This window comes from Schistosoma mansoni (assembly GCF_000237925.1).
Source record: "Schistosoma mansoni, WGS project CABG00000000 data, supercontig 0170, strain Puerto Rico, whole genome shotgun sequence".
NCBI lineage: Eukaryota > Metazoa > Platyhelminthes > Trematoda > Strigeidida > Schistosomatidae > Schistosoma > Schistosoma mansoni.
In genome coordinates, this window is record NW_017386057.1 from 167800 (window position 1) to 190238 (window position 22439).

Consider the following 22439-nt stretch of genomic DNA (forward strand, 5'->3'; position numbering starts at 1 on the left):
GTACCACTGAAAAATTAGCGTTCATTGGACAGATTTATTCTCTGTACTTTAGATCCTTGGTATTTTGAACCCGAACAGGATATGAAGCTCCACACTAAATCTTTAATTCTTGTAAAGTGTGCATTATCATTTATGAAATAGGTTGCAAACCAATAATCTAGTGCTTTTCGTATTGCACTAATTTACTATTTACTTTAACTACCATCTATAGTGAAGTCTAACTGTAAAGGGATATTACCGAGATTACGAACTGAATTAAATTAAGTAACCATTAAGAACCTGAGTGCCTAACTTAGATCGGTTCGAGATCTCAATAAAATCGAACCATTTTTAAAGCCACCGTGGTGTGGGCTACTGATGTCGACAGATATAAGTAGTATGTATCATCAATCGAAGGTGAAATGCCAGGCGGCAGAAGGTTAAGTTCGACGAAAAGGTAACGAGAACAGAGAATGATTGGTGAGAAAACGAAAGAACAATAAAGTCTGAGACGATTGGTTGACATTTCGCAAATGAAGTAGTTGCTGTATGGTTCTCAGATTTTACTAAGACATTCCGTAATTTTGTGTTCGGATAAATTTGGTTGTCCCCACTTGTGTTATCGTTCACTACACCCCTATAAAATGGAATGACTAGACATGCTCTTTTATTTTAAAGGCCTAATCTAATGTTTGGTTTGGTTCAATATCACTCAGTCAGAAAACTGGTCTGTAAACCCTTTTATTTTAAATTACATTATCATAAAATATTTTCAAATTTAGCTCTTAGATAGATCTATGGCCAGTTTCTTGTTTTGAAATGGTTTAATTGTATTTACTTTCTAATTTTTCTTACTTATAAAGCTGTTTCTCGACCAACTTTCATCAGTGGTCTTAAAGCACAGATTGTGAACGAAGGTAGAGATGCTGTATTTGAAATTGAAGTAGACTGTTCATCGAACTACGATGTAATATGGTCGAAAGGTCCTCGAGATCTTGTTGAGTCCCATCGAATTGAAATGACTAAAGAAGGACACATTCATTATTTAACTATTCGTAACTGTGGCCTTGAAGATGCTGATGAGTATAGTATCAAAGTTTCAAATCGAGGGGGTTCCAAAGTCAGTCGAGCACCACTATCTGTCAAATGTAAGTGCAATGTTCTACTTTAAAATAGACAAGGATTTCATTCAAGTTTCATGTAATTTCTATAAAATGGCAGTGATGCGTTAGTTTAAATGTACTTCAGATTGTTTTATGACGGTTGTTTTGTGAAATTCAGTTTTACCAGGAATATTGATGTAACTGGTTCTAGAACCAACAATTATTTCCACAGCTAGCCACTATAGAAATACAAGTGGTACACAAAACGAATGATTTGCAAAATTTATACTGACAGTAATTTTAAACAGCTACTGAAAACTTGTAATGTTATTCAATAGAGGTTTATTCATATTCTAAAATAAAAAGTTTTTTTTAAAACCCATTCATCATAATACCTACTATATAGCTATTGTATGGTTATAGTAACACAGTGTTACAGTTACTAGTTTGTTTAAATCCGTGGTTAAACTGTAGATATTAAAATTAACAGTTGTTATAACTTTTATAATGTCAAAAAAGTTCCATAATTGATTGTTAGAGATGGTTTCATGTAAGATAACGTAGTTAAATTATTCTACATGAACATTTTAAATATAGTTGTCTGTTTTCACTTTGACATTTTATCTCATATTTAATTTTAATTAAATCTAGTCTAATTTAAGAAAGATTCATTCATTGAAGTGATAATTTACAGTACTCATCGGCCTCATGACTTCCGAAGGAACTCGATTTTCATCATGAAACGTCACAATTATTCCTTCAACTCCCAGGGCAGAGTTTAAATGGTTTGAATAATTTTTCTGGTTAGCGTTTTTTTAGCGAGTTGGTTTTCTACAGTATGATATCGCTAACCCCATGCCCAACCTTCCTCCTTTATCCGGGCTTGGGACCGGCAGTAGCCCCTGAAGGAGCTAAAGGCTGAGTTAATTTACACGATAGTTATTGTCTAAAGATAAGTAGTGTTATAAATTTGTAAATAATTGACGTGATTAAAGAAAAATGGGAATTTATAAAGTGAAGTTCAAATGTCATAGGTTAATTTTAATTACATAACTTCAAATTCAACATAAGTGGAAATTATCAGAAGGGGTTTTGTGGTGGTTTAGCTTCATTTGACTGATGAATTCAATTATAAAATTGCTAAAATCTCCACAAAACCCCTTCTGATTATAATCATATGCTCACTAGTGACTGGTTTCAAGGAGTACTTCCTGAAGTTCTAGTGAGAAGCAGTGACCAGTGGAGTTTAACCAGGTCTGTTGTGAGATAGTAGCTCACTGAAGACAATGGTGGATGTTTCGCCCAACTTCTTGGATTAGTTGAAGCTAGATATTAACACCGTTGGATGCCGGACAACTAGTGGTCTAGGGGTTAAGAGCTCGTGCGCGAGACGGATAGATCCTGGGTTCGAATCACGCGAGGCAGAATCGTGGATGCGCACTGCTGAGGAGTCCCAAAATGGAACGAAATGACCGTCTAGTGTTTCCAGGTTTTTCATGGTGGTCTAGCTTCAATTGACTCATGATCTCAACCATTAAAATTACTATAATATCCACAAAAAACCCCTTCTGATATTATTTAGATGTTAATTACTGAACTGCTAACATTTAATTGGAGATCACTCAATATTCATCGTTATGTTCAATCAGAAAAATAAGAAAAGGAAACTTGTTGAAATACTTTGTGTTGAGAGTTTTATATTGTGCCAAAAATATAATATTAAATAAATCCATAAATAATAATAGAAATAAAACTAACAGAATCACTCCTATATACGTATATGTTTTCAAAGTTGGTCATCTGAATATATATGAAGGTTGACGATGGAACTTGTTAAATGCCATATGTTTATCGATTATCATATTATGGACACATAAATAATTAAAGAGATCTCATATGGTTATTGTGTTTCTTGACTAGATTTTTGATAACTTAATTTTACGTATGATGAAAAAATCCACAATTTTCAGTATTATGGATACTCGGCCACCAATTCATTTAAAACTGAACTAAATAGTAGACAATCTGTTTCACCAAGTGGGAATAATATTTAATGTTTGGAATATTTTGGTCAGCCAATATTTTGTGTTTGAAATGCATATTTTGTTAAGAAAACTTGTTACTATCATATTCGTACTGTTTATTCTTCAGCTAAACCTCAAATACATTTACCAAGTCGTTGGCAAGAGCCTACAGAATGGGAACGTGGTGATTCTATTGTAATCAAAGTACCATATACAGGATATCCTAAACCTAAAGCGAAATGGACATTAAATGGTAAGGATATAAGGGAAGGAAAAAATGTCAATACTGTGTTGAAAGATCGTCACGCTATAATCACCTTCGAGAATGTAGGCGAAGAATTCTCAGGAAAATTAAATATAACATTAGAAAATGAAATGGGATCAGATTCAGCAAATATTGAATTAAGAATAAACGATAGACCACCACCACCTATGAATTTAAAAGTAGAAGGTGTAGCTGATGGATCAGCACTTTTATCTTGGAGTATGCCTGCAGGGACTGGGTATATTTCTCAGTATATCATTGAACGATGTGAAATGCCTGGAGATACTTGGATTAGAGCAGGTACTAATCGGTAAGTAAACTAAGGGCATTAAGACTTTTGAACCATACTCTTTCAATATCATTTATTATACAATATTGAGACATTAATTAATGACTCTTTACAAAGTTGGATATAAAATAATGAAATATCATAATATACTGTTGACTTGCAATAATTCATTTAAAAGTGAACAGTTCAACTGATTATATATTAAGCATGAATTATGAAGGCAATTAATTAGACCTATGTATATAATTGTACAAGATTAAGTTACTTTAATTAGAACGAATTTCATCTCATCTTTAAAAGCATTTAATAATTCAAGGATATAATAATTGATTGTCAGTAGAAATGTGGTCAATTTATAGTTACTTTTCATTACGGATAAATATTCTTTTCAAGGCTATCAAAAATCAGAAAGAACTAAACTGTTATTCCATTTTAGTTACGAACTCTACAGACGGTTGTGCTGACGACCGCACCTAGATGGTGTGCAAGATCCCTAGGTCTCATGTAGATCTTGTTATTTTCAGATCACAGACGAAAACTGATGATCTACATACTTTAATTGTCAGATTGGAAGTATGGACTTTATTTTTGCGAACTAGTAATTTAAAGACATTTCCGTTTTCTGAAATACATAACGTCCTTGTGTTCAATACAGTATGAGATAGTGGTGGCACTTTGTTGAGATAAACGAAGATATCTATATTTTATTATCACCTGAAAATATAGTCACAAGGAATTTACAACTTTTATAATTAATCCAATCTATAAGTTTTTCCTAAAAAAAATAAATTTTCTATCCTAACCTTACATTTATTATTTACTATTATTAGTTTCTCAACGTATAATTGTGAAGGACTTGTCAATGGTAAAGAATATCGATTTCGTGTAATTGCAGAAAATCTGCATGGTCGAAGTGATCCATGTCAACCTACTGAAAGTCATTTGATTGCTGCAGATACTCGTCAGCGTGGTGTTCGTCGGGAACGAGGAGAAGGTCGTAGTGATTATACTGGACCTTCAATTGAAAACTATGATAAGTTTTGTAAGTTTTATTCTAAGTAATAACAAACAACTTACTGTACATGAACAATCTAAATAATGAGAAATGGTTGTTTAAAAACAAATAATTTCATTCTATACTTCAGAAAACAAACTTGGTGTCATGATTTCTAATATGTGATGATTCACTTTTAATATGCATTCGGTAATCCTTATTATTTATTTGAGGTGATTTTGTGGAAATTCGGTTAACCTAAAAACTGTTTCACGTCAAATTGACATTAATTCAAAGATTGAAAAATATGGTGATGGTAGACAATTTTTTTCTACTTGTACTAAGAATAGAGATAAAAATGATTATATTCAGTGATGTTATTCATTTCTATTCTGTTTTATCCATCATATTTGATTGGACCTCAGCTAGAAATTATTATTCTTTAGTTCTTTCATCTATTCAGAAATTTCCTCCTTTTGTATTTAGTCAAAAGGCTACGTTAAACTAAATATCACATCAAGTTATTCTCAATTGCTAAAGCGAACCAAGCTGTATGACAGATGGCTGTTTAACTAAACTGAATAATTTTTTGTTTTACCGTTAACATTTTGAAGTGCGACTTAGTAAATTCTATTTCTTGAATTATTTCTTGAATTACTGTAGATCGAAATATTTGGGACAAGAAAATACCACTGCCAACTCAGGTTCATAAAGGTGAAAGTGTCTATGACTATTATGATATCATGGAAGAACTCGGGATGTAAGTTATCTAACAATAAGCAAAAGGTTTCTTTAGGATATTTCGTATTATTATTCTAAATAAACTTTCCAATTAGGTGAAGTATTTAAAAAAAATAATTTATTTTCATGTTTCAAATGGATGATTGAATATGCAGTTAGACATTGGGTAAGAATTAGTTGTGGCTATAGCGCTAACATACACTGTGAGACAAAATAGGTCACCCAATTGTCTTAGTTTGATAATTCTCGTACCTATTAGGCTATCACTACTACACATGATAACCGAGTTTTCGAAAGAGGATCTTATCTTCTTGTTAGTTACTGAGTAAATTATTTCTTTCAAGTTGCTTATCATGAACCTGGGTCTAAGATAGCACTCGAAATACTACGAAAAATCCTTTTTCCAGCCTTGTTGTTCACATTATTGTCGAAACTCTACTTTTTAGCCCAAGATCCTTAAGTTACGTAGCCAATTTTGTTGTTGCTTTCCTTGGCTAAACCATCCAAAATATTATTCTGTTCAGTTCTTTGATGTCATTTTTAAACTTTTTATAAATATTTATTGTACTGTAATACTTTGCTTTGTAGAATTAGTAGAAGACTAGTCTTCTTATACTCATAATTTGAGCGTGTTAAAATAGGATGAGCCACTGTTTTTGGTGCATCGTCAAGTCACTTTACCATTGTAATCCTTGCCATTGTAATCCTTGCCTTCAGTAACTACTTCATTATATATATATATATATATATATATATATATATATTTGCAAAGCTCACACACGGTGTTTTACGCACTACGTTACGTATAATTCACTTCATGAAATCTATTAGGTCATTAGTAGCAGTTGGCAGGAAAACTTAGACCTAAAGTTCTATGTTGTTTAACGGTTTTCAGCAAGGTGTATTCGTAATCTTCCAAGGGGATTCAAGACCGCATCACCCAGCTTCACACTCTGAGACGTTACCACTGGGCTTTCCAGGCCTTGAATGACCTTCAGTAAAACCGGTATATCTACAGATGAACGTTCATTTATTAGCGAACAATTTACTGCTTGTTCTTTAGTGCTAATTGAACCCTACCGACCGGATTTCAAAAGAAATTTTACAAATGTAGACTAAATAAAAATACTGTGAACAACTGATTGATAAAAACTCTTTAAAAATTTGTACCTAGCTTAATACAAGCTAGTTACTCAAGCCTTAAAATCTTATACTTCCTCCCTCTCTTTATAATAATTTAGCGGAACATTTGGTGCCGTTCATAGATGTCAAGAGAAGACCACGGGTAATTCGTATGCGTGTAAATTCGTGAACGCTGATACACCACAAGATAAACATGTAGTTTTAAATGAAATCGAAGTGATGAAAGAATTACATCATCCGAAATTACTCAACTTACACGAAGCATTCGATGATAAGAATGATGTAGCGATGGTTATGGAACTGTAAGTCTTTTTCTTTCAATAAACATGAATGTAAGAATGATGTGGAGTTATAACACTTGTTGCATATTTAAATGTTAAATAATCATAGTTAGATTGAATCTATATTTCTGGTTTATAAGTTATAATTGATAACTGTATCAAACAAGATGCACAAATTCACAAGTCTTAATAGGTTAAACTGTCTCAGCTACTTAGATTTTAATCATATGTAGAATTTTAGTGATATAACTTGACAGTCCTCTGGTATTTTGGAACGTTTTATATAGAAACTGACTAGATTTATGTAGTTATTGATTATTTCCTCATTTTCTAATCATAAGATCTAAACGAGTTTTAGGATAGACATTAAGATCGCTTCAGGGGTCTTACCAGTAAATAATTCTGGATTATAATGACAGTTTAATACGGATACTCTGACCTACCAGTAAGGAACTATGGTCTACATAATTCAATAATATTTAGAGTGAAACACGTATCACCAATGCTATATCGTGATAGTCCTGTGTTATTTCTAATCAAATGAAAATTTGAGTCAATAAATTTCAACTCATTGGTCTATAAATTTTATGCGGGGTCACTGATATATATTATTGAGTAGTCTGAGCCCAGGATGAGACTTCTCAGTTCTCGCTGAGTTTCACTATATTTTCAATTGATGTGTTTTTCATAAAAGCAATATCCAAATATTCACAAAGTTCTCATAGAAATTATATTTATTTTGAATTATCCAAGTGTTTTAAAATATCAGAATACGAGTCTTAGTTGAGGCGAATCCAACTGTACTTCAATCACTTAGCAATATGATAAGTACTCATGAAAAAGCAATAAGAATATCGAAGAGCCGTCTTCATTCATTTCCTTCGTTTAACTGTTGAGGTTTTAATTAGGTATTTATCTCAAGTTTAAAATCATTATGTATACGCTACATAACATCATCTTGAATTTATTACTGAAGCTTGGAACATCGTCTAGCTACGTATACTCGTGGTTCATGCAAGAATAATGTATTTTTATTAATTCTTGCGTATATTCTCTCTAACAGATTAATAACGAGTACTTAAGAAGCTGGAATTCTGTGTTTTGTATTCTCTAACTTCTTAGAATTTATGATACTTTAAGTAACAAAAATTCATCTATGTTAATTATTACTTAATTATCAATAATTTAGACTTACTGGTGGTGAATTGTTTGATCGATTAGCAGATGAAAATTCTACAACGTCTGAAGCTGATGCTATTAATTATATTCGACAAGTATGCGAAGGTATACAGCATATGCATGATTCGAATATTATACATCTGGACTTAAAGGTAAGGTATCTGCTGATAATTAAAAGTGAAACTTCTATCAATGTTTATATGACACCAGAAAATTGCTCACTTCTTTAAATTATTGTCGCTATTTATGAAAAATGTTACTACAACTTTGTGATCAGTTCCAACTAGTGTTTTTATTTAAAGTGATCTATTTTGAATTCATAGATTAATGCAATATTATTTAGTGTTAATAATTTTTCAGAAGGAGTTTCGTGGAGATTTAGTATTTTCATAGTTGAAAGCGTGAGTCAATTGAAGCTAGACCACCAAGGGACGTTAATTTTAAGCTTAATGATTTCGAGTTAAAAATTATTTTCATTGCAAAGCTGACACTGACTGAACATTTAGTTAAAGCGAAATAATACTGCGATGGTGTTTTTTATTTTCGGAAATATTCATCAAAGAGAAATCATACTATTCTTTTTCAATGTATCAATGAAATACGAAATAGTGTTTTTATTCTTAATAATGATAATAATAAATCACTGATAAATTTGACATGGGACTCCAGTATGAAATAGTATCACTAAAATAAAGTATTTACTTTTAAACCGATATCTAACTGTCGTTTTTGAAATTACAGACAGTAAACAGTGTAGTTGATATTTGCTTATGCAACAGTCAGTTTTCAGTTCTTGTAAATGCATATGTTTTTAAGTAACACGATAGTAAAATTCCGAAGTCGCAAGCAGTGATAGGGTTTATTGAACGTCAAAATTGGAAGACTCAATGAGCAATCATTTATGTGTTCATATGCGTTATCCACTCGTGCATAAACTGGAAGTGTATGGTAATAATAACTTTCATGGTAGTATTTGTTGTGGTTTTAAGGTCGACTAGTTATCACGTGATTTATTCACCAATCGAAATACAACTTTTTCAATCTTAGTACTGCGCCAAACCAATGACTTTCGACCGGTATGAGCAGCCCAGCGTCCTTATTGGTCCTTTGCTCGCCTAGCCCATCCGGTTGGGTCCAGAACGCCAATAACAACTACCACTATGTGAATCATTTATTTCAAACATACTCGGTTTATATACCAGAAAACCAGACCTCATCACACCATAAAATAGGAAATAACATTTGTATAAGATCAAGCTAAAATGTGGCTGTGAACGTGAGAGACTGTAATCAATAAACTGAACATAACTTGAGAACAGTAAATCGTATAATAATAATCTGTACGTCAAAATGAAGCTTATAATAAGAGGAATATAGATAAACATAATCTAGTTACTGAACAATAGGAATATTTGTAATATTAGTCCATTAATAGTTCTCAGAAGTTACCTATAATTTAATCTTCACTAGGATATAACAATATTCTATTCTTATTTTTTAAATGGTGAATTCATTTTATTCCTATATTATAAAATAATTTGTTTAATTCTTAAAATTTGTTTTTATTTACTTATTACAGCCGGAAGATTTGATGTTTGAAACATCAAAATCAAAAAATCTAAAAATTGTTGATTTCAGTTTATCAAGGAAATTAGATCCTAAATCACCAGTCAAAGTTAGTCTATCACATCCAGAATTCGCTGCACCAGAAATTACACGGTCTGAACCAGTTGGATTTTATACAGATATGTGGGCAATAGGAGTTTTGACTTATATGATGTAAGTGTATTATTTCATTTCTAAGTTGTAGTTAAAACTTATATTAGATGTTCAGTGGTTAGAGGGAATTAGGGGTATATTAGACGTATAATCTTCATAAATTTGGTTCTATTCTTGGGATGAGAACCCGAATCACTCAGTGTTTTAATCAAAGCGAACTGAACAAAAAATAGCTGTGTGAAAGATATATATATATAAGGACTTTGTCTTTTACTCTCAATATGGACACAAGTTATGAACTAATACTCTCCATGTTATAAATCAGCATAAATAAATTATTTTTAAGTCAAACGACCGATAATTTTCTACTCTGATAGAATGTATCTAAGATGCTATTGGAATAATGCTTACATAAATAACGCTTTAACAATGTTACGTAATTGTTATTATAGTTTTCTCAGTGCTTCACTGAACTGTCTTGATTCTCAACTATGTGCATGTAACTGACATTTTTTGTAAACTTGTTTGTTTACTAATTACTACCAATAGAAAGTTTCATCTTTCGTGATTATCTTTTCAGTTTAAGCGGTTTATCACCTTTTGCTGGAAATACTCCAGCTGAAACAATAGAGAAAATTGCAAGAGGTCAATTCTCATTTGATCATGATGCATTCAATGGAATTTCGGCTAATGGTAAAGATTTTATTAGTAAATTGTTACAAAAACAACCAAAGTAAGTTAATGTTTATGTCGACAGAAGTTATTGGATCATTTTAATTACAAATGTGTTTTGTTTTCGAAGAAAAGCTTATCTTTATACAGTTCACGCCATAAATCGAGTCTCATTGTACGTTTTTTTTCAAAAATTAGACAATCATTTATATAATTACTCAAGTAATATGCGTCAGTTTACACTGACATCCTCTCAAGATTCTAATTTAAAGTCCTAAGAATAAAGACGAATATAATTCGACTACGTTTCCAGCATTATATCATTTTAGAATTTAAAGTTTATTTCGTAAACTCAGTTTTGACTTTTATATCTTCAGACTACAAACATCCACGTTAAGGTATTCAGTACTTATGGTAAGATTCTAGCAATAATAATAATCTATATAGTCCTTTTATGATACTTGTTGATATTTTGTTCATTTCGAATTAATGGATGAGATCATTGAATATGAAATGTATATTTAGACTTCAAAAGACAAATGGAGTGGCGTTCATGTTTGAGTCATAAGGTGTTTCGTTGCAAGCTATCAGAGAGTCAAATATTCTTATTCTAGGATATGACGAAGCAACCACTACATTATTTTAGGTTTCTACTTACCAACCTTTATTTACTCTGTTTCGAGGAGGTTTTCTAAAGCATTCAATAGATTATTTTCTTGTACATTTATAAAAGCTATAAACTAATATTAAAACTGGAATTTACTGTTGGTAAGATTTTAAATCATTGATCAATCAAATGAGTAACACGTTCAAATGTTTTTTCCATCGGACACACTTGAAATTAGTTTTATTTAAGTTTAACGGGCATACATTGTAATGTGACTCAACACGTGAATGACATTCCACACACTTATTTATAGACAAACATTTATCTCAACCGCTAATTTAAGTAGAACGAAGCTCTGAATACCTTTTTCCCCAAGCTAAATGATTATTCCTTTAATATAATAAAGAGCTGTGAAACAGTTTTTCGACAAGGCCAATTGATATTTATTTTAGAGTTTTATAGTGATCAAGATTAACCTTCAATATCATTAAAACTTATTCCCTGAATAAATCCGAAAAAAGATAGACTTATCAGTTTACTTATTTCATATCAGCATTTTTAAACTATCAATTACACTTATAGATTATAATCCTTAAAAACTCTACCGAAAGCCTTTATTTTTCGCTTTTTATGTATCCTTACAGTCAGCGTATGACTATCTATGAAGCCTTGAGACATCCTTGGCTTAACGAAGCAATCACCGACGAACAGCGTCGACGTATTCCACCTTCACGTTATAAAGAATGTCAAAGACAAATGCATGAAAGAATGGTAAGCGAACGGTAAAAACTTAATCATCACAAAATTCAACCTAACTACAACAATACTTGGAAATACTCTCATTAGATATATTTTGTTCACGAAGGAATAAATAAGCTTCAAGGAGACTGCATCAAAAATAAACCCATTCAGTTATGTATACTGTTTATGGAAACGCTGAATGAAGTCCGGAATTTCTGTTGTAACCAGTCTTTTATTATCAACATATTTCACGGTTTAGTTGTTACATGTTGCATACATCATAAGCTAAGATTATGGTACTCACATAAATTGTAATCTTATCTGTTGACTACTTGTCTTATTAATATTGTGAAGTCTACTATTTATGTTAATTTAAGGTAACTTTCAAACGTTTGAAGAGATCTGGAAAATGATTTTTATCAAATAAGATTTAAAAGTTCAAGAATCTTGAAATTTGGCATTCATTCAAGAATAAATAGACTTTATTGAACTCAAATAATCAAGTCAAATATAGAAATAATTTACGACTAATTAAATGTTTATTTCTGTAGACAAAATGTATGCACCAGTTCACAATGAGCATCTGTTTTGATAATAATTAAAACAGTCACTACACTTTTTTAGTATTTATTTATTTTCCACCACAGTTGATCTAATGTCGACCTGTATTTTCATTATAATTGGCAACCTACATCTTTCTGTTCAGATTGTTATCGAACATTACGAGAAATCTCAGTATGAAATTGTGGAGATTGTTGAATTCCATTGAAATCATGAACCTATCTTGGTTAAACTGCCATTGAAAATCTGGAAGCACTGAATGGCCGTTTTGTCCTAGTACAAGACTCCTCAGGAGTATGCGCTCACGATTCTGCATGCGGGATTCGAACCAAGAACCTTCGGTCTCACGCGCGAATGCTTAAGCACTAGACTACTGAGTCAAGAAAAACACCTACAGACTGAATAACATTTTTGTGGAACTAGTTTGATCATTGTGTTCCTTGATATTTTCATTATATAATATACATTAGATTAAGCAAATTATAATGCTGAATGAAAAATATCTTGATAAATCTTGTCGGATGATCTACAGTTCTTTATAAAGATATTTATTATTTATTATTGTCTTCTTCGGGTTTAAAGCTAGGATTTACTGAATTGTATCAAGAAAAACAGACGCTAGGTGAAAGGTTATCAGAAAATCACCTGCATGTAATTATTAATGGGTTGGTAAACTGTGTAACTCATATTGTATGAAATATGTAAGGGAAACTGATTTATTTTCTATTTCAGCTGAAAAACTAGCCCAAAAAGCATTTTGAGCATGAAATTAATTATGAGTCCAAACCTCAGTTATTTTTCTGGTGATTTCTTCTCTCAGCTAGTTGGTTTAATTACGGAGCGTTCATTGTTGTCCTGGACAATAGTAACAACAACAGCAACAACTTAATGTAGAAGTAAGCTCTCCAGGTATTACCACAAGTGTTTCACTAGTTCTGATGACCTTGTTTGTGATTGGTACTTTCAACGACTTATGAAGATTATCAATCATAAACAAGGATATTAAAACCGACTAACGTAAAACTTGTGGAGTAGTTGGAAAGTTCACTTTTACATGGAATAGGAGTTATTACTGTTGTTCAGATCGACAATGAACGTTTTACAATTAAAGTATCCAGATCAGAGAACACCACCAATAAAAACATTGACTTAAGCTGAAAATCATCTACACCATTTTATAGTCATTTTTAATCTAAAAAATTTCTAAATACTGTTATCTAATCATTTTTACCTTTTGCGAAATGTTCTTTTCTATAGGGTGATACATATGAAAGAAGCCCAGCTATTGGCCATTTGGCGAATTATTCATCAATACGTCAAAATAGACGAGATAAATATCGAATACAAGAAACTAATTTTGGTATGTGAAGTAAAAGTCATGCAAAAAGAATTTCTTTTTATGCTCTTTTATAAACATCTGTTTGCAACACTATATTACAATGATTTAACTCGGACATGCTTCATCGTTACTGTAATTTTTGATTGTTTCTCAAAATTCATCACATGTATATTTAGTAACATAGTATACTTCTCGTCTAAGATCTAGTTTTTCGGAAGATCTGAAACTGTTTAACTTGTGACTCGAACCCATTCTGACTGAATTCATCTCAGCATGAGCTGTGGTGAAGGTGGTGTCTTTCCAAACCAATTATTTTATACCTAATCAATTTATATTGCTTTTTAACCTCCTTATCAGGACTAAGCTTAATTAAGAGAATAACTTATCGCTTTGAATAGAACAGTACAATGCCAGGCACTGAATATTTAGTGCTGGTGTGAAAAAAGTAATTGTTATTAATTGGTTTTGACTTGGTGGGGCATTTTAAATAATTGAATAAGACTGAGTTTTTCAAATAATTTGACCTCATCATGGAGGGAAAGTGCTACGAGAAGTGATCTTAGTGAAAATACCTAACTTTCTGAAAAGGGTTCTCATGTGCATGTAATTAACATTTATACAGGCTTCTTTTTTAGAGTATGGATCTAAGATGTTTGAAAGTCAGCCAACCAAATCCAATTAACCATTTACCAGTTAAGTGAACATAGTATGAGGTTAATTTAATTTTCATTTGTAGACTATACGTATGAGGATAACCATCCTCTTGCCAATGTTCAATCTAAATGGAATATCTAGCACTCTCAGTCATTGTTCGGTTCATTTAGTATGTCAGTGCTGAGTGTAAAAGTTTGATTTTCATTGAGAACTTCATTTTAATTACTTAAAACTATCTAGATGCGTCATCTGTGAACACGCTGCCGCAGCGCATTCAAATTTTCCAAATAAAAAGCAAATAAATTTAAAGTTAGAACAGTGAATGAAATCCTCAGCGATAATTTTCCTCTTACATGCACCGTTAACTCACTAAATGAACGGGAAGATGACAGATATTGCACACATATTGAACATTGAAAAGCGATTGCTATACAAATTCACAGACGCGTATCGTATACCAACCATGATACTTAATCGACACATTTTAACTATATTATTTTTAAACAAAACTTTTTTATGTTTCAGATCGAAAAGAGGCTGGTCCACGTTTTGTAAAATGGCCTAGTAATCAATTGGTAATGGAAGGTGAAAATGCACAATTTAATTGTCGTGTTATGGCACTCTCCGAGCCCATCGTCACATGGTAATTTATTATATCACACTATTTTGATTGTTTTGAAATGATCAACAATTTCGTTTACTGTAAGATTAACTAATTAGCTTCATATGTATCATAAGATATACGAAGCTTACATTCCTATATGTTAAACATTTGATTATGTTACAGTAATTATTAGACTGTGTAGAACTCTAACAATAACATTCATTTGTTCACTCTCATATTCGGTTTTTTTTATTAACGGATCACTTGATACTGACCAGTATCATGTTTGGTGTGTTCTTAGTGTTGATTGAATGACACTGGTTACTATTCACTAACAAATAATTATCAATATAATAGTCGTACTGAAGGTTAATGAAGGCTCAGTTTTACGTCATAGAATATCAACCCAAGTGATGCGGGTTCACATCTAAGAAAACATGAATTCCTTCGAGTTTTCATGTACGCTTTGTTGAAACACTACTCACAAGATTGTTTGTAAGTAGTGTGTAGTGGAAGACGTCGAAATTGCTACAATTGTCAGATGGAGTGAAGAGTCTTAGTGCATCGAAACTACGGCGTCGGCAGGATATTTGGAGATCAGATGAGAAGACAGTTCAGATTGCAGAAAACACGGAAAGGTGCAAACGGAAGATTGAAGGCTGTGTATATGTATGATGTAAATGCTTAGTAACTGCTCGCCGTAAACATACAATTTTCTTGCCTATTGGCGTATTTTACAAAAGCACGAAATTCAAGGAGTATCTTTGACTACTATCAATAACCTACAATGAATTTTCCTTTTAGTTAAATCCCAATCTGACAACTTTTGATGCTATAAAGTTTAAGAATAAATGTCTTTCTACTTACGAACATGTAATAATGCGTTAGAAGTGTTTACAAGTCCACATATTGTTTCTCAGTAGTGATAATAAGTGATCAAAGACAGTTCAATATTCTTATGTAGTACAGTTAGATATTTTTGAAGTATGAATAGGTTCACCGGTGTCGTTTTCACTGTCTGATCGTTGACCGCTACATTTTTTTATATCAAATGAGTGGAATATATTTTTTAGTACATCTTTATAGCTTACCAATAATATTCTGGGTTTTCTTCCTAATGCTTAGACTAATAATAAAAATTGAATCAAATCAACATAATATTCTTCTAATCAGGTTTTGCCTTCTGTTATGAAATTTCATGAACTAATAAAATAACCTCTTTCCAAACTCATCATTATCAAGATACGGCTTTTAGTTTAATCTTAGTAATCATTTCTTTGCATATGGTAACAGTTACATTGTGCTTATTCATGACATTCAGGCATTTCGGTGACGTTCAATTATCTCAAAGTGTAAAACATATGCAACGCTATGCAGGACACGATTATTCCCTGAAAATAAATAGAGTACGTATGGACGATGCAGGACATTATACTGTTCGTGCTGAAAACGCTTTTGGAAAACGTGAATTCCCTGTCCTACTATCAGTGCAACCACTACAAGAAATTAAAATTGGTAAGATGATGTTGTTAATTCACTTTAATTTTTATGTTAATTTTATTCCAAACATTCAAATTTACATCCTTTAATCATACTCAACTAAATAATCTACTTTTTCTCATGAATTATAGAACCATTGCCACCAGCATCACGCAAGAAAATCGAACCAGCACCCGTCGAAATGTTCCATGAAGAAGAGACGGCACCGCGTTTTGCTTTCCATCTTCGAAATCGTTATATACAAGAAGGTGGAAGTGTGAAACTGACATGCTCTGTAGATGGTTATCCTACTCCAGTAATCACATGGTTTAAAGTAAGAAAACAGTATTCAACCAAAGAGTCATGTGTGAAACTCAGATTTCATACATTTTTAATGACAATTTATTATTCAATATGTCAGATTTGAAACCAGTTTCTGTGATTCGTTTCTAATATACTGACTGGAACTGTTTAGCCATCCGATAGATGCATTTTTATCTAGCGTATGAAATTACCAACTAATTGTAAAACAACCTAACATTTCCTTTTATAATGCCACACTGAAACTCTTAGTTTGTTGAATCCACAATCGTACAAAGATTTGAAACTCCCTATACATCAATAAGTAGTCTGTACTTTCATTAGATTAAATTTATTACTACTAAACATTTCCACTTTGCGTTAGTATTATAATGAACATGTTTTCATCAACTTACGATGTCAAGTGAAACTAAAAACTTCCGACAACTCTTTATCCCAGTTGAGATTCAACTGTTCAGGTTTTCCAGCTTCAATTCATTTTTTTTACACAATCCTTTTCTCATCATACATTTACGGTGTAAATCATTTTAGATGTGTGAGACTGTCATTCAACCTATTGGTAGGTCTAGTGGGTAGACAGTTATTTGGCCAACATGTTTGTGAAAATATTTCATGTCAAAGAGAGACATTATGGGTATGTGTTAATTCGTGGATAAATGATAAGTGAGATGTTTAAAATGAGTCACGGTATTGGTCGCAACCTAATGCACTGTATTAGGGTCTTGGCCTTATTATATTAGGATAGTGTAATAAGAAGACTACGCGATATATTAGCGCGATATATTTCAAACATAGTTCTGATGATCTTCGTCATCTTATTACACTACCCAAATTTATGAAATTTAATATACCACTTACCGAATTGAGCTTGAGTATACGAGAGTTTTTATCTGTATCTCACTTAACGATAGCCAAATGAAATATTTATTGTGTTAATACATCATGTGACCACAATTAAATTCGTCTTCTTATCATACTATCAAGTTTTATTAATATATTCTGGTCTTTTTTTCACCTTCGATATAAAGAGAGGGAGGTAGGAGGTAGATTGTAACAATAATTCACACTACTTTTGCTAACTCAAACGTATCAAACTAATAAATTAGAACGGCGAATAATGTCTTGGATCAAAATAGGGCCCTATTCATTCGTGCTTAATATACAACGAATTAATTACTGTGTTGTTCATTATAGGTTGGTATATGCAATAAAATTAAGATATAACAAGAAGACCCTCCCATCATAGATATTTTTTTCTGAAACCTATGTCGTAGTCACTAGTGTATAAGCTATCAAATAGTCCATTAATTATATTTAATTGAGCTGATGTTTCATACCGTTCGTAAGTATAGACTATGGAGGGATGTATAAAACTACCCTGATATCATAGATATTATAATTTAGTGTTTATCTTCATTCGTAATAATATTAATGAAGTGATTAATAGAATAATAATAGTGTTGTTTTAAATAGCTTCTTGAGTTACTTCATACAAGTCATGATAAAATACATAGTGCACTTACTATGTAATTAAAATAACGATCATTATAAAAAATTCAACACTCACTATTGTCTCGATAGTGTAATAAGAAGATGAATATTATCAGAACTATGTGATATATTAGCGCAATACATTTCGAACAATCTGACCATACATATACTTGTTAAGAACATTGAAATTTATCAAAGGGACTAATTGCTTTAAACTTAGTATTGTTTCTGAGACGATATTGAAATGACTTGTAGGTAACTATTTCCTTATCTTCACTAAATCAATTTTCACTTCAGTTCATTATCATAGATACATTTATTAGGATACGATGTTACATGTACATGATTTATTTAAAATATAACCAGTGTATATGAAAACAGCATCAAACACATATGCCTTATCAACTGACGTATAAAAAATCTTTACTAACCTATCTAAATCATGATTCAATTAGAATTATAGTGAATTATATACATGTATTAATTTAATAAATAATATATATATTCATTATTTATTATAATTACTATTGTAGTGTCGGTTGATATATTAAGCCGATATACCTTATTCTAGCTTCTGGACAAGCCAATATACCTACCCATCATGAATCACGTTTTTACCTTGTTAATTATTCACTTATTAACCCTGATTACTTTTATATGAGCGTATGTTTGTGTAGACTTTTTATCCTATCCATCAGATGTCTATAATTTATTTTTATCTGACTATAAATATTGATTAACGCTTGATTAAAGCGAGTTGGCTAACTGTTATATCGTGTGAACTCGTAATATATATGAACGTGCAATTAGAGAGGTAGTGGATTTTACTGATCGGCGCAATGATGATGCATAAAATCGTACAAGCAGTCTTGATTGCGTATCGGCCCTGCTACTGCCTAGCCCAGCCCGTTAAGTCCAGAACACAAATAACAACCTCGGCAATATGAATCATTATTTACAAACATACTGAGTTTTTATACAAACCAAAGTAATCAATAAACTGATTATAACTCAAGAATCGTATGATAATAAATCAAAGATCAAAATAAAGCTAATGATAAGAGAAACACGAATATGAATAGTTTAGTTACGTAACAATTGTACAATAGGAAATAGGCATAATACATTGGTCGATAAATAGTCCTTAGAGTTACCATTCATAATTCACCAGGGGATATAACACTTACCCTCCATCTCCACTGCGCGTCATTTTCGCTTCACTCTCTCCTATTCGCTTCATCACTCTGATTTCCTGTCCAGATCATTGAGTGTACAAAATATATGTATTCAAAATCCATTCTCATATTTGACTCATTTAACTCCGTTATTCACCAACGAGGATTAAGTCATGTATTACATACGAGGATGGACAGGATGTATATTTTGACAACAATCATTCATACGATCAAATTGGAGTCAGATCTTAGCCCCTAACACTATATTTTCAGTTTAAAGTTAGCAAATTCGAATATACCATATTCTTGATAAATCATTTCACATTATATAAGATTAATTATCATTAATTTAATTCGATTGGAAAATAATTTATACGAATATTCATCAAGATTAGAACGAATAGCTTGACAAAAATTGGGCGCCAAGTACAGAAAAGTCATTATATGTGAAAAGTATATTTGAAATTATCTCAGAGATTGAAATTTAAATAAATCATTTCAATGTTTCATTCAGCTAACTTGTCTGAACTTCTTCAGGGTCCAGACAATTTAAGTGGATGAAACTTTGGAATTATCTAAATTTCAATCGGTGAGATTGTTTCAAATATAATTTTCATATATATAGACTATCATTAATTTAATTAGTTCTCATGTCATAAGAAGAATTTTTCTTTTTTTTAGTGTATTAACATCATAAGACTGAATTAAAGTTGTATAATACTAAATTTAAGCAATGAATTCAATATGTAAGATAAAAATGTATCCATATAAAAATGGTTTCCTTAATCATTTTCAGTAATCTATTATGAATAACAAGTAGTATAATAATGACAATAATAATTTTTTCAGTTTCAGAATCTCATAATTAAGCTTTAAATGTACTGTGAGAGAATCCATTTAAAAAAGATTTTCACTTCGGAATTGTTCAAACGAATAAAGATGGTCTTGTGTGTAATTAATGGTTTAAACTAAGTCCATATCAGATCTCAGAAAAAGTTACTATTTCACAGTGTATATAATGCAAATAAAACAATCTGTACAATATCCATTTGACTTCTTTGTTACTAATGAACTTATTTAAAATGAATCATATAACTATCAATTTACATACTACTGGAATAAAGTACTCGTGTGGTGATAAGTATTAGTGTTTTTCAAAATTTATCATAAAACATGAATGATAACGAAATTATATTGAATAGTTATTGTTGTGCACTACTTATTAGTAGCTGAAAGTTAATATAGGAATTTCGATGTATTGAAATTTTCAATGCTTCATATTACTTTTGTGATGAAAATTTTCCTCGGAAATTTATATGTCGGCAATACAAGAAATCCATTCCCTTGAGTTATCGCTTAATACTTTTAATTGTATGTAACTATTGCCAAAAGATTAATCACATTCAAGCAAATACAATGAGATCTTAACCTGAAATGTTTCAGCTAACACTTTGGTTTTATGACAGAAGTTATTTGATAACTAAACTAATTTACTTATGTAGATTATAGTAGTTAGAATTTATTTACCCTAGTCCAAACCACTGAGGCAAAGAACTAAGAACATATAAGGAGGGAGTAAAGAGATTTCATAATGATATTATTAAAATAAAGTTGTAATATCAAATTCTCCATTCATATTCTTAAGTTTAAAGATATATCGTCTTTCTGAATACCAATCTGTGTACCATTTTAAAGTCTATCTACTTTTTGTTCATTTGAAAACTGTTTCAGTCCGTGTTACTACCCTCTGGAAAATTAAGGACAACTAAAAAAATTGTCGATATCCCCTCATATCATTTTATGACTGGCTTTCGTAAAAATGTTATATCAGTTACTTGTGATTTGAAGAAGAGAGGTAGTGGTGGCTTATTTGGATGAGGTGACATTTGTTACACTGTAGTCTGTCCTACTTGGTAGCTTGGATGCATTTTTGAAAGAGCTAGGAATATGCAAAAGATAACTATTTTCTATCAAGCTCTATTTCATTGCGATTTAAGCTCTTGTGTATTGTCTAAATATTGAGGTTTAAACATAAAATTTTATATTGTATTACTAGTGTAGAGAATGTATTGACACCTTGTGATTTGAATATTTATCTAATAGTAGAAACTGTATTCATGATAACTTAAATGTATAATAATTATGGTAAACAGAAAACTAATCACCAAAAAATAATCCTAAAGATTTATTTGGACCTATAGTTTAAGAAAAGAACTTTAGATTGTTGACAATAATTAAATTGATTTATAGTTATCAACCACCTTTAATTATTTAACAGTGAAATTCTTATTCACTACAGTAGTTTTTTTATGCTGACTAAATTTGTTTCATACATTTACCCGGTAAAGTAAAAAAAACATTTTATTTTGGTAAAATTACTTTAACAGAATGGTAAAGAATTAAGGAAAGGTGACGGAAATTATGAAATTCAACAGATGCTTGGTATCACGTCACTTGAAATATATTCCTGTTCAGAAAGTGACTCTGGACGATATTCATGTCGTGCAGTGAATAGTCGTGGTGAACATGAAACAGAATGTAAGGTTATCGTTGAAGGTGAGTCATAATAAAAAGAAGTATTGGATTATTCTTATTCATAAATAATTACTTTCTACATTTTAAGTGTCAGTCCATTTTAGTTAGTCCTTTTTCGGAAAAACTCATTATCGTTTAGTTGGTTAGTTGTATAGCATTCCGTCATAAAAAAATGTTGCCAAGTCATCGAAAGATAGTTAGAATTCACTTGAATCTGTTAAATAAGCCAGTGACTTGTGATCTGGTCGAACATCCTGTATACATTACCCAGATTTTGGGTTATTTGAGGATTGGTGTATTCCAGTCAAAAGTTGACCGTAAAAAGTCTAACTGAATGAATAATTTATTCACTATTTTTACTTAAAAAATATTTCCATATAATACAAGCTTATGACATTTCTGAGATTTGATTGTATTTAATGTAAGTAACTTTAATTTACACCTAACTTACCTTCAATAAATGTATTCGAGTTATGATTACTTTTTTCCGGTACCATACATTCTGGATAATCATAAATTTTTGTTGATTGAATTGAATAATCT

General features: G+C 31.3%; 1 protein-coding gene across 1 annotated transcript in view; it reads left to right on the plus strand.

The window, feature by feature from the left end:
* The window catches only part of Smp_126240 (titin, putative), a gene marked incomplete at its 5' end in the record, with an annotated part of 158616 nt that overhangs the window by 128354 nt on the left and 7823 nt on the right, over positions 1 to 22439 (plus strand). The window contains 14 exons of the mRNA XM_018796675.1: positions 843 to 1127; positions 3234 to 3681; positions 4491 to 4702; positions 5318 to 5414; positions 6637 to 6840; positions 8009 to 8150; positions 9578 to 9777; positions 10298 to 10450; positions 11641 to 11767; positions 13556 to 13658; positions 14817 to 14934; positions 16217 to 16410; positions 16527 to 16708; positions 21749 to 21917. Coding sequence (XP_018646836.1) covers positions 843 to 1127; positions 3234 to 3681; positions 4491 to 4702; positions 5318 to 5414; positions 6637 to 6840; positions 8009 to 8150; positions 9578 to 9777; positions 10298 to 10450; positions 11641 to 11767; positions 13556 to 13658; positions 14817 to 14934; positions 16217 to 16410; positions 16527 to 16708; positions 21749 to 21917 — 2634 coding nt within the window. The remainder of the gene's footprint in view (positions 1 to 842; positions 1128 to 3233; positions 3682 to 4490; positions 4703 to 5317; positions 5415 to 6636; positions 6841 to 8008; positions 8151 to 9577; positions 9778 to 10297; positions 10451 to 11640; positions 11768 to 13555; positions 13659 to 14816; positions 14935 to 16216; positions 16411 to 16526; positions 16709 to 21748; positions 21918 to 22439) is intronic.